Source organism: Melopsittacus undulatus, chromosome Z (genome assembly GCF_012275295.1).
Source record: "Melopsittacus undulatus isolate bMelUnd1 chromosome Z, bMelUnd1.mat.Z, whole genome shotgun sequence".
Classification (NCBI taxonomy): domain Eukaryota; kingdom Metazoa; phylum Chordata; class Aves; order Psittaciformes; family Psittaculidae; genus Melopsittacus; species Melopsittacus undulatus.
Window position 1 is genome coordinate 81,602,433 of NC_047557.1, and position 12,489 is coordinate 81,614,921.

At 53.6% G+C, this 12,489-nt stretch overlaps 2 protein-coding genes across 3 annotated transcripts in view; one reads left to right on the forward strand and one right to left on the reverse strand.

Moving 5' to 3' along the window:
* Positions 1-25: 25 nt before the first annotated feature.
* POLR2C (RNA polymerase II subunit C) lies at positions 26-7,909 on the forward strand. 2 transcript variants are annotated; one of them, XM_005152299.3, is made up of 10 exons: positions 26-156; positions 387-436; positions 1,031-1,099; positions 1,255-1,307; positions 1,429-1,557; positions 2,540-2,591; positions 3,067-3,235; positions 6,694-6,768; positions 7,442-7,587; positions 7,685-7,909. In XM_005152299.3, exons 1-9 carry the CDS (start codon positions 71-73, stop codon positions 7,584-7,586), a joined length of 828 nt encoding a protein of 275 aa, XP_005152356.1. In that variant the 5' UTR covers positions 26-70; the 3' UTR covers position 7,587; positions 7,685-7,909. The 2 variants fall into 2 exon arrangements, with proteins under 2 accessions (XP_005152356.1, XP_030907890.1); XM_031052030.2 differs by having other exon boundaries at positions 7,720-7,909.
* A 2,299-nt stretch (positions 7,910-10,208) lies between these two features.
* Positions 10,209-12,489, reverse strand: part of DOK4 (docking protein 4) — a 4,918-nt gene continuing 2,637 nt past the window's right edge. Inside the window, exons 3-9 of the mRNA XM_034073150.1 lie at positions 12,142-12,249; positions 11,813-11,927; positions 11,554-11,673; positions 11,278-11,467; positions 10,843-10,981; positions 10,633-10,756; positions 10,209-10,543 (exon numbers count right to left, since the gene is read on the reverse strand). Coding sequence (XP_033929041.1) covers positions 10,419-10,543; positions 10,633-10,756; positions 10,843-10,981; positions 11,278-11,467; positions 11,554-11,673; positions 11,813-11,927; positions 12,142-12,249 — 921 coding nt within the window. The 3' untranslated portion in view covers positions 10,209-10,418. The remainder of the gene's footprint in view (positions 10,544-10,632; positions 10,757-10,842; positions 10,982-11,277; positions 11,468-11,553; positions 11,674-11,812; positions 11,928-12,141; positions 12,250-12,489) is intronic.

Genomic DNA, 12,489 nt, shown 5'->3' on the forward strand with positions numbered 1-12,489 from the left:
CACGGACTCTTTTTGGGGGCGCACCGGCGGGCGCGGGGCGTGCCGGGCCTGGCGGCGGGCGCGAGCAGCCATGCCGTACGCCAACCAGCCGACGGTGCGCATCACCGAGCTCACGGACGAGAACGTCAAGTTCATCATCGAGAACACGGACCTGGCGTGAGCGCCGCGCGGGCGGGACGGGGGGAGAGCCTGGCCCCAAGGGAGGAACCGGGCCCCGAGGGAGGAACCGGGCCCCGGGGGAGGCCCGCATATGTCTTGCCTTGCCTTGCCTCCGGTGCGGGCCTCTCGGTGCTTCCGAGCCTAGTCCGGCCGCTCCACAGGAGAGCCGGAGCGCTGCGAAACTCCGCGATCACTCACGCCTGAGCACGGGTGTTTCTTCCCCTCAGGGTGGCGAATTCCATTCGGAGAGTGTTCATCGCAGAAGTCCCCATCATAGGTACCGCGTACTGCAGTCAGGCCTGTGGGCTGCTAGCCCGTCAGTCTTACTGCTTCCTTCCTGCAGCTCCAAGCTGCTTCTAGCTCACCTCATCTGTGTTTAGCCAGTTCTGTGTGTTACCAGAGGCTGCCTCAGTTTTGCTGCAGTCTCCACAATGTTTTCTGTGCTCTCACAAAATCCTCAGCTTTTTCCCACAGAAATTTTCATAGAATCCCAGCACGGTTTGTGTTGGAAGGGACCTTAAAGTCACCCAGTTCCAACCTCCTGCCATGGGCTGGGACACCTTCCACTAGACCAGGTTGCTCCAAGCCCCTTCCAACCTGGCCTTGAACACTGCCAGGGATGGGGCAGCCACAGCTTCTCTGGGCAGCCTGTGCCAGGGCCTCAGGACCCTCACAGGGAAGAACTTCTGCCTAAGAGCTCATCTCAGTGTCCCCTCTGTCAGGTTAAAGCCATCCCCCCTTGTCCTGTCCCTACAGGCCCTTCTCAGAAAGACCCTCTTGAGATTTCTTGTAGCTTCTTTAGGTGTTGGAAGACTATTGCAAGGTCTCCCCTAAGCTTTCTCTTTTTCTGCTTGTGACCTCCTCTTTGCAGCCATCGACTGGGTGCAGATAGATGCCAACTCCTCTGTGCTCCATGATGAATTCATTGCACACAGGCTGGGTGAGTGCTGGAAGACAAAGGTCATGAATGAAATCGGTCTAGGGACATTGAAGCACCTTTCTCGGGAGGCTGCTGTTCCTCCAGCCATGTTGGCAGGAGGATCAGTGCTCCTGTGGCCTCACTTGGACAGTCCCACAATTTCCTTTTTCCTATAGGTCTCATACCACTCACTAGTGATGACATTGTGGATAAGATGCAATATTCCAGAGTGAGTCAAGCAAAATGGGGGTGCTTATTTTGATGGTGGTGGGTGTCTGATCTGATGGGACGCACTTCTTATTTCTTGCTGGGAGAGGTTTGTCATAAAGGTCTGGACCTATGTGTTCCAGGATTGCACATGCGATGAGTTCTGCCCGGAGTGCTCTGTGGAGTTCACCCTGGACGTCCGGTGTAATGAAGACCAGACTCGTCACGTCACATCCCGCGATCTCATCTCCAATAACCCCCGGGTCATTCCGGTCAGTGCAATCCCTCTGCCTGTCATTGAGTGCTCTCTCTATGTTCATGTTCAGACAGACGCTTGGGATGTGGACAAAGCACAGCGTTTAAGCATGTATCATGTTGCCTAAAGCCCCGCTTAAACTGCAGTGGGAGAGCAAAGCACAAACATCTGTAGAGATAACAGTGTGTGCTAGTGCCCTCCTTTTCTTCACCTTGTTGTCCTCCACTTGCTGTCCTACGGCCTGTCAAAGCAGTATGGCCTTGTTAAAGTTTCATCCCGTACCCCTCATCCCAAACTCTTGGGATACTCTAGTGTTGCTCCTTGATCTTGTCTGAAGCACTTGGAGCATGTTTGCTTGTGTCCTGCTGCTGTGTCACTGCAACTTCCTGCCTGCTTATGCCAGAACTCTGACAGGAGCAGCCTCTTCAAAGGCTTGGCAGCAACCCCAAGGCCTCTGGTTCTCTAGTTCTTGATTCTTTGCACAGCAAGGTGTGAGGAGCCTGTGCCAGGGCACAGCTGCCAAACTGCTTTTGCTCAGTTGCCTTGAGTAGGACTGGTGGAGCCAAAACAGAACAGGTGGAAAGGGGCATGTTTTAAGACACTATTGATGCCAGAGCTGGATGTCACCTCAGCCTGGGACTGGTGACAGTGCCTGTCTGGATAAAGCCCAGCTGTAGTCCACTGTGCCTTGCTCGCTTTGGCAAGCAGTCTTGAGTGCAGCAGTCTTGGGTGCTTGTCAGAACCAAGCAGCTAGGCTGGAGCACTCCATCTTGGCAGGGAAAAACAGCAAGTGCGCTATTGGAGATGGGTGTTACGTATGTGGCTGCAGCTGCCTGAATTATCCCAGTTTACATTAAATATGGGGGGCTGGATTTGGTCTTGTAAGTCATTCCAGAGTGTGTCTCTACAGTCTTCAGCTTTTGTAGGCATCTGCTATTTGGTGTGGGGAGAAAAGCTGATCTTGCCGTAATTCACTTGCTTTTGTTGTTCTTCTGCAGGTAACATCTCGGAGCAGAGACAATGACCCCAATGACTATGTGGAGCAGGATGGTAAGCAGTTTTCACAGGGAGCAGGAGCTGGAGGAGGGCATGAGTTTTTCTTTCAGGTTCTTTCATTCTTCGTTTAGTAGCTGTGTAACCATAGAGCAGTGGTAAGGCTGGTGAAGAGAACCCAGCATCACTGGGCTTAGCAGTTTGTCTTAATGATACTTCAAGACTATCCCCAAAACTAAGTCTGTGTCTGAGGGTGCTTCTGTCTCTTGCAAGAGCTTGGAGATGGCGAAGATGCAAGGTGATGTGCTGTCTGCTGTTGGCTGGGGACTGTGCGTCTCTTGTTTTACTTAGCAGAATGTGTCTTAGATACTCTGGGGACACAGATGAGCCCCTCTGAAAATCCAAGGGATTGGATTGGATAGTAGCATCTTCCTGGGGACTAAGAAGGAATTGTGATCTTTTGCCCTAATGTGATCCTGCACACTCTTTTCTCCTCTGCAGCCTACTCCAACATACTTGTGCTTTTCTGCAGACATCCTCATTGTGAAGCTGCGGAAGGGCCAGGAGCTGAGGCTGCGAGCCTATGCCAAGAAGGGCTTTGGCAAGGAGCATGCCAAGTGGAACCCGACAGCCGGTGTCGCCTTTGAGTACGACCCAGACAATGCACTAAGGCACACCGTGTACCCCAAACCAGAAGAGTGGTATGTCTGGAGGGACTGGGAAAGATAATTTGCATCAGCAACTGGCCATGAGTGTGCCTGTAACTTCCCCTTGCACAGACTATACTCCACTGTTAGGGTACCAGTACCAAGGCCTGTCCCTTGGTTGCAGCTGCATACAAGGTGGACTGGTTTGTGGCCACCTCTTTCTTCCCTCATGTGCTGTCACTGCTGTTTTACCTCACTTTCATATTCTTTCCCACCACTTGTTCCTGCTTTTTCTTCCCTGCACAAGTGGTATGTAGGCTAGGGTAAGGTCTGAGGAGGGAATAAATCCACACAAGGTGGAAGAGGTTGTTGTGAGAGCAAAGAGCATAACATTTGATTTTGCAGCTCTGAGGAAGCCCAGTGTGTGGCTCTGATGTCCCACATATATCTCCTGATTCCTGGAGCCTGAGCTCTTACAGCAGGGTTTTCCTCTCTGGTCCTTTCCTCTTCTCTGACATGCCATCCTGCACAGGTACCATGCTGCAGCACATCTAAAAGTGACATTATTTTGCTCTTGGAAAGCTGCTGCCCTGCTTTGGCTAGGGCGAGGACTTTACCTAGCAGCACTTTCCCATGAGTGTGGAGCTCCACACATCAGCTTTTCTCCCCACACCTGAGCTCTGTGTCCTAGTGTTCACCAGGCAGGCATCCTGTCATTGAGCACGCTGGAGCCAGCAGCAGGACGAGGAACCGGGTGGTTTAGCCAAGGCAGGCTGCAAGCAGGGACTAGGGGTGGTGGATGTGCTGCTGTAACAGCAGGGCAGCAGCCAGAGGTCAGGGAGACCTGGTGCAAGAGCAGGATTTGGTGCAGGGTCTGCAGAAGTAGAGCTGCAGCTGGAGAGGAGGTGAGTGAGTGGCAGAAGGAGTTCAGTGGGTCTTCCTCCTCTTGCTGCCAGATTTGCCTCTGCAAATGACTGCAAGCAGTAGCAGGCAGGTGGTGGGCTGTTGTACCTCCATGTTGTCCATTTTAAACCTGGGTGCTTGAACCCAGAACATGGGATTGCCCGGAATATGGATTGCAGAAGATGGCCTCATGCTCAGTTAGCTTTGCGAATGAGCTTCCCAGAGGGGCAGTTAGCCTGGATTTCCACCTCAGCCTGACCACCAGGGGCTTTCTGCTCAGGAACTGGCCTAGAGATCCTGTGTAGCTAGGTTTGCGCTCAGGAGACTTGCAAAGCCTTTTACTACTGAGAGTGGAGATGAGGGTGAGTCCGTAACATGCATGAAATGGGCTGGGGCCTGCCTGCAGCCATCCCAGTCCTGTTTTTGGGATGGAAGGAGCTAATGCTGCTTGGCTTTGATGGGGTCTGCAGGACGTGTTCGTGGGTCTGGTTAGGTCAGTTTGGGCGAGGATGAGATGTGCCAGGTTTTGGGCTCCTTCAGCATTTGGTCAGGCTGGTACTCTGGGATCTGTAGTAGGAACCAGGCTGGCTGGTAGTGCTGGAAACCTGGGAGTGGGCATTTTCCTTAGTATTGATGGATTGTACATGTGGACTGAAGCTGGATTTTGGGAACTGCCAGCTACAGACCAGGCTGTGGGGGGATAACCCATAAAGGCTGTTCGTGTTGAGGTGGTGCAGTGTGGAGGAGGAGGAGGATACTCTGCAGTTTTGTGGGCAGGAGCACGTCACAAGAGTTTACATGCCAGCCTGTACTTTTTCACAAGCAGTTTTGGGGTGGAGCTGGATAGTTTTGAAGTTCCGAGATAGGATTTTTTTCCAAATGATTTGTAGCAGATAAATTGCCCCACAGTTTAGCTGATGGTCTTATAGATGTATTAGATGCTTGAGAAGCAGAAATGTCTCTGTGATGTGGAATTTCAAGCTGGAATTTGAAATCCATTTGGGCTTCATTTGGTGCTATAAAAATTCTGTAATTTCTACTGGAGAGGGTCCAGTGGGGGCCACAAGGATGATGTAGGGTCTGGAACATCTCTCTTTCAAGAAGAGACTGCAGCAGCTGGGCCTGTTTAGTCTACAGAAGAGCAGACTGAGGGGGCATCTCATCAATGTAGATCAGTATCTTGGGAGGATGGTGCCAGACTCTTTTCAGTGGTGCCCAGCAACAGGACAAGAAGCAGTGGCCATAAACTAAAACACGAGAAGTTTCACCTCAGCGAGGGTGGCAGAGCCCTAGAACAGGCTGCCCAGTGGGTTATGGAGTCTTCCTCTCTGGAGACATTCCAGACCCACGTGGTTCTTGTGTGACCTTCTCTAGGCAGTTCTGCCTTAGCAGGAGGTTGGACTGGATGATCTCCAGAGGTTCCTTCCAACCCTGATAGTTCTGTGATTCTGTGAAGCTTGACATTAGAGCTGTCTGTTCCCTGATGGTATGTCCGTCTTTCCAAGTTCATCCAATTCCTGTGAGGACAATACAGAGACAAAGGCTTCTGCTGTCCAAGGCTAGCTGTTACTTTTGGTTTGTTTTTTCATGCTAGTTGCTTTTGGAGACCGTTGGCAGAGCATTGGCATGCAGCTGGACTCTCAAAATAGCTGTGGTGGAAACCTCTGCCCTATTTTCAGTCATAGGTGGTTCTGCAAGTAACATGAACACCCAGCTGTGTTGACACTTTATCTCTCTCAGTTACAGAGGCAAGATTTGTTGAAGAAGTGCAGTTTTGAGGCAGCTCATGGCAGGATGCTCGGGTCAGCCTTGCTTGCTATTGCTGGGAAAGAGGAAGACCAGCAGGAGATCTTGGCGTGCACAGAATTTTCTGTGCTGGCTTTTCAGATAGCTCAAGGCTTTTGATATTTTTTTTTTTATGTGGGGGAAATACTTTCAAGAAGTCTCTCTGGTATGATGTCCTATAAGCCAGGGGATGCAACGGGGAGGAAGGTGTGTTGGCCTAGCTGATGCACAGGTATTGCAGTGGTTTTGGTAGTGACATGTGTAGAAGGGTGAAGGTGGAGGTCATGGGATGGGGCTCACTGGTATACCTGAGGTCAAATACAGGAGATTTCTTTCCTGCTAGGCCCAAGCTGGCCAGACCTTCCCATCTCAGCTGTCCTGCCCAGGCTGAGTGTTGGAGTGCTCCCGTGTTTTGCTGGCCAAGGGAAAAGTAGAAAGAAAAGATGATTGCTCCAAAACCAGCATCCAGGCTTCTCCATAAAGAAAGTCGCTGCAGATGTCACTGTCCCTTCACTTTAGGCACCTGCCAGATTGTGCCAGGATAGGTGGGTGGAGCCACAGTACCCTGCACAGGCTCACTGAACTGGGGCAGAGCAGGGCTGATCCTCTTCCTCCAGCACCACTAGGTGCCAATGTGGCATCAGTGAGGAGCCAGAAAGGGCAACATGGGACTAGCTCTTCTTTGGGATATGATGCTTCACTTCTGCTGGACATCAGCCCCTGTGCTTGTGCTGGGGATGAGCAGTGCTGCTGAGGGCCTGAGCTCCATGGAGCCAGGATGGAGTATGGGCTCTGTGCTAACTTGTCCTGCTCTTTGATTCCAGGCCCAAGAGCGAGTACTCGGAGATCGACGAGGAGGATGCTCAGGCTCCCTACGATCCCAATGGGAAGCCAGAGAGGTGGGAAGCTGAATATGCTACTGTAGCTGCAGAATGGGGTAACTAGGAGGGTCCATGTCGTCAACTTTTGTCAGTGCAGGAGTACTCACTCTGTGCTGAAGTTTGCCTGCCCAGGGACCTGGTGTTCCCTGAAAAGCAGGGTAAAAGATAGAGTTAAGTGGTGGTATGCCCAAGCCTGACAGGTTTTCCCCTCTGGGAGGTACTGGATGACTGTCCCGAGTTTGTGTTCTCAAGCTGGGCAGTGCTGCAGTAGGTGGAGTGTGAGGCCTACAGCAGAAAATGGCTTCAGGCATTTATTCACCCATGTGGATGTCTCATGCTGTGATTGCTGGTGATACCTCCTCTCCTGGGTTATTTGCACTGCAGGAGTGCCTGCAGTCAGCCTTACTCCCTGGTGTGAGGGTCTGTGCTGGCTCACAGGTTACAGTCCTGAACAGAAATAGTCTTAGAAGTGCTTCTGCAGTCTGTGAAGCCACAAGTGTTGGTGTGACAATGGCAGAGGGGCAGTGCTGGCTGTTGCTGCTGGGGAAGTGAATGATGCTGGTGGCTGGGATTCCAAGCAGATCTCACTGCAGTGAGTCAGGACAGGCTGGAACAGCTCTGCAGGTGCTGTTTGGTTTTGCATCTCCTCACAGAGCAGATGATGACTTAACCCACCAGCTTGTAATCTCAGGTTTTACTACAACGTGGAGTCCTGCGGTTCTCTGCGCCCGGAGACCATCGTTCTCTCTGCACTCTCTGGTCTGAAGAAGAAACTGAGTGACCTCCAAACCCAGCTGAGCCATGAGATTCAGAGTGATGTTCTCACTATAAACTGAGGTAACCCCTTTCAACAATGTGCTGCAGGAGGTCTTTGCCCCTGCCCAGCAGCACTCTGTATCCCGCATCTCCCTCTGCCTTTTCTGTCCCACTGCAGGCTGGTGACATCTCTTCCCTGGCCTTCCTTTCCAGGAATGCCATCTTGATGTCTAGGGTAAAGCAGAAAGGGAACTGGTGAGCATCTTGGCTGGGACAGGCTTTTTTTAAAGTGTTTTGGAGCTTTAGGCCAGAGTTTGCTGATGTGGCAGTGTACCTCAGTTACACAACCCTACCTTATTTGCATGTCCATTCTTACTATGCTTAATAAAGTCTTACCCCCTTCCCTGTGTTCTGTCATCCCTGAAAGCTCTTCGGGGCCTGCAGGAGGAGATGTCGCATCATTTCTCTCCAGTAGACATTAACTTAATGAGATCTCCTTTGGAGAGAGCATTACTCTCTACTGCTGATTGCTGCTCTTGACATTATCTCCTAGGGAGACCAGACCCCTCCATCAGGTAGCTCATCATTTACCAGTCCAGAACTGTGTTTAAATTAAGCATATGTTTGATACTGGGCTGTGAAGGGAGATGCTGCAGAAAGCAGTGCTGCAGGGGAGCCCAGGTGGGCTGGGCAGGCTTAGCTGTATTTAAAAACTCCTCTGGAGCAGGCTCTACCCTTGTGCTCTCCTAATCTTTATGTTAGGAGAAGGTATGGCAGGGATCCTGTCACTAATAACCCCTGGCTGACAGCTTCTCATCTGCCTACAGCCCCCAGGTGGGTTCCATGCCATGCTGGAGCTTGGTGCAAGTCACAGACGATGACCACTCTCTCAGCAGCTTAAGGGCTTCAGCAAATGTCTGGGTCACCCCTTCTTGTTCCCTCCATCAGCACCCAGAAGGACTTGGGATGAGCTGTTTGGTGACATGTTCCTGGAGAGATCTGCCTCTTCCTTACTGCAGCGGCTGGAAGGAAGGGGAATGCATGTGTGCCACAGTGCTTATCCCAGTGTGGATGTGGGGCAGGGAGACAGTTTGGGAAGCAGGGGTGGGTGCTCATGCTGGGCTGGAGAGAGCAGCTGGAGTCAGTGCTGTTGCTTACATGTCCTCACTGTGACACAGCCAGCTCCCCACGGTCTGTCCCTATGCCTGGAGAGAGCACTGCCCTGGCTAGCCTGGCTCTAACCTTGGGGCCAGTCACGTCATGGGTCACTGAACAGGCACAGTTCTGGAAGAGCTGGGAGATGGAGTGTCTTTGAACTCCTTTGCCTGGGGATGTAGAGCCACCACTGCTCTGAACCATCTTCAGAGCCATGGGCTGCTGGAGGTGAGGGGTGGCAGGGGGGTGCTGGCATCCTGCTTTACTTGGGGTTGTTTAATGGAGGGTGGTAACTGCCTCCACCCTTCTCTCCTCCCCACCAGTTTTAGCCTTCACTTGGAATGTCCTGGCCATGGCTGGAGGCAGAACAAAGCCCTGAGCCGAGCACGCTGCCAGCAGTGGTAGGAAATCTCCCTGCATCAGCACTTTTCTCTCTGGCAGACACTTGGACTTCCCGAGTGTGTTTGGATGGAACAGACACATAGGAAGGGTGGATAAGTGTTTATTCATCGAGCAACTCCTTAAAAACGAAAGTGAAGAAAGGAAACCCAAACATTTTTGGTAATAAATGTTAAATCCTTTCCAGATGAGGTGTGTAGCCAGGAGTGACACCTCTCCCCAAGGGAGGACGCACGGCTGGGAGCAGCCCTTCTCCATCCCACCACCCCCCAGCCTCAGCCACAAGCTACACCAACCCAAGAGAGTATTTACAGACCACAGGTTCCCACATCACAACACTCCTGCCCCTTAAGCACAGACATGGAGCTTTAAGGGTGGAAATAAACCCACCAACCACCCAAACCCAGACTGAAAGAAGACTCCAAAGAAACACCAAGATTTGCACAGCGATAAAAAGATAGCCCTTCTAAAGGAGGTCAATAAATAGAACTAGGAAAAAATCAATTGCTTTTGAGTTCAGCACATGATGCCCAGCTCCCCGCCAGGAAAGGGCAGTCACCCAGCGGCGGGCAGGGAAGGAGCAAGGACAATGGGAATGCACAGAAACAGCTCTCCCCTGCTCTGCCCAGGGAATACTTAAAGCCACAAAGCTGCCCCTCAGGAACAGATACTACTGCCTAAAATGGGTCCCTGGGTTGCCCACCAGCAGCTAAAGCAGGGACAAGGCCAGGGGGGCAGCTGCAGGGTGCTGAGGTGGGGAGCTGGGCTCTGCCTGGCTGCTCACCTTACCAACCCCTGGAGGAAAACCAGGTTCTCCTGAGGCATCCCAGTTCTACAGCAAGTGCTTCACTAGCTTTGAGAAGTGCAAAACTCAGCTTAGGGGTGGTGGGTTGCCCCAGGAGCACCCCACTCTTTGTGGGGGGGTGAGATGCTGGGACCCCACACCTCAGCCTGGCACAGCCACAGCCTCCAGTGCTGTTGTGCTTCAGCCTTCCCACCTAGCAGAAACATGGAATGTCTTGACACCCCCCCATCTCTTTGCCACCTCCCAGCCGGATCCCCAAAAGAGTCAAAAACCTATGAGCATCTCTGCCCAAGGGCTCTTCAGTGGCTGTGAAGTTTGCATTCATCTGAGAAGGAAAAATCACTTATAATACAAATATTCAAGATATATTTCAAGTCAGGAGGCTGAGCCAGTGTCACCTCCAGTAATGTCAGGCAATGAACCAGTTCCAGCTCCCCTAGCTCCTGGCACAGAGGAGGACCCTGGGGACCCACAGAGGCAGCTGCCTGTGTCCTTGCCACCCCTCAGGGAAGAAAAACGGGGACCCCACCACGACGTCCCCCCCCCCACCAGCTCACGGGGATGATGTGGGCTCCCTGCTTTCAGGCTGGTCACTTTTGGAGGATTTTGGCTTCAGCAAGATGAACCTGTTGAGGAGGTCGGTGTCTGAGCTGGCCTGGGTGCCTGCGTACACCTCCCCTAGGGACAAAGCAGAGAAGGGGCTCACCTGGGGGGTTGCAGCAGGGCTGCAGGGGCAGCAGCTCCCCAGGGAGGCCAGGAATACTCACCAGCATAACTGGAGGACTCAGCCATGTTCTGGGAGCCAGTGATGTGGTGCCAGTACGCACTGCGGGGCAGCATGGTGGTGGGAGTGCAGGGGTAGGAGAAGTGCTCAGTGCCCTTGTTCAGCAGCTATGGTGGAGGAGACAGGGATGAGGGTGACACCTGGCACCCCAAGCTGCCCCCCAGCTGTGTCCCTAAGGAGCACTGGAGCTCACCCTGGCGTTCTTCTGCATCTCCAGCAGGACCCTCTTGTGCTGCTCAGCGATGGCCAACGTGGCGCTGTGCACACGCTGGTAGATCTGCTCACCCTCCTGTGTCTGGAAGGTGTAGAGACCTTCCCCTGCATCACACATCCTGCAGGGATTGGGCACAGGATGTCACTGGGGTTCACAAGACCAAGGGATGATAAAACATACCACCCCTGATGGCAGCTGGCCCAGCTCCCCACACTTCCAGTGCTGTCCCTGCATTCCACCCATGAGGCTGAGCTGGGACCAGCACCAGCTCCAAACTTCCCTGGCCATGGTGCACTCGATGCAGGCCATGGCCATCATCCCAGCGTCAGGCCTGCCCTGGCAGCAGTTACCACTTTCTGTTGTGCCCCACAGGACCCTGTGGTGGTCCCTGTCCCAGCGGAGGTGATATCTCACCTTCCAGCCTCAAAGGTGAAGCGGGTAGCATCGCGCCCATAGCGGCGCAGGGAGCAGAGGGGCCAGGAGAGCAGCTTCACCCGCGGGTTGCGTGTGTCCCAGAGGTAGATGTTTTCATGGGTGATCTGCAGCTTGCACTCGCCATAAATATCGAGGTTGGGGCAGGGGAGGAGGAACACGTTAAACCGGTCTGGAGAGGGGGATAAAAGATAGAAAATGGGTCGTGGGGGTAGTAGTGCAGCCGAGCCCCGCAAGCACCCGACGCTCCGTGCTCACCCGTCTGCTCGTTCTGCACGCCAGGCGCCAGCAGGTCGGGCTCCCCCAGGCTGATGTCATTCAGACGGGCACCCAAGCACTCCACTGACAGTGTCTTGTACCACTCCTCTGCCTCCAGCTCTGCAAGGCACCAGGGAGCCTGTGGGCAACCCCAGCCAGCCTGGGGTGTCCCACCAGCACCCCCAGCCCTGGGCAACCCTGGTCAGCCTGGGAAGTCCCGCCAGCACCTCCACCCCATTCCCCTGGGTGCTGCCCCTACCCGAATCACAGGTGAAGGTCCGGGCTGAGTCATCAGTGAAAACAATGGCCACAGCCTGTCTCTTGGTCTCCTTGGGCAGCCGGGTGATGCACTTGACATTGCTGATCTCAGTGACCTGTGGAGAAGGTGGGGAGGCACCCCAGGCTGTACCCAGACTGCACACCCAGACCCTTGCTCCTGCAACCGGACCCTCTTTCCATTGCACCCAAATCCAGCAGCATCCCACTGGAGTGCATGTGGTGACAGGCACTCAGCTTCAGCCCAGCAAGTCCAGGTGAGGGGGGACCCACACAGTCATGGGGTCCCCCCATTCCCCCACGACCCCTCACCTTTGGGCACCCCCTTAGGCATGCCGACTTCTCATCCGGGTACTTCTCAAGGCGCTGGGGGCCTTTGCTGGAGGACTTGCGGAAGACCAGCCAGCACCGCCGATAGATCTGTGACACAGCATGGTTTGGGAGTCCTTGTCCCCACGGCCCCATCCATCCCTGCCCCAGCAGCCCTCCCACTCCTCCTGACCCTGGGGACAGGAGGGGATGCTGGCACTGGGTATATTCCAGAGCTGCCATTATCCCACCCCTGCCAACGCTAATTACAGGGCTTAACTAACGAGCATGGACAAGGTTCCCACAGGGACATCCCATCCCAGCATCTCCCCTGCCCTTCTCCTGCAGCCG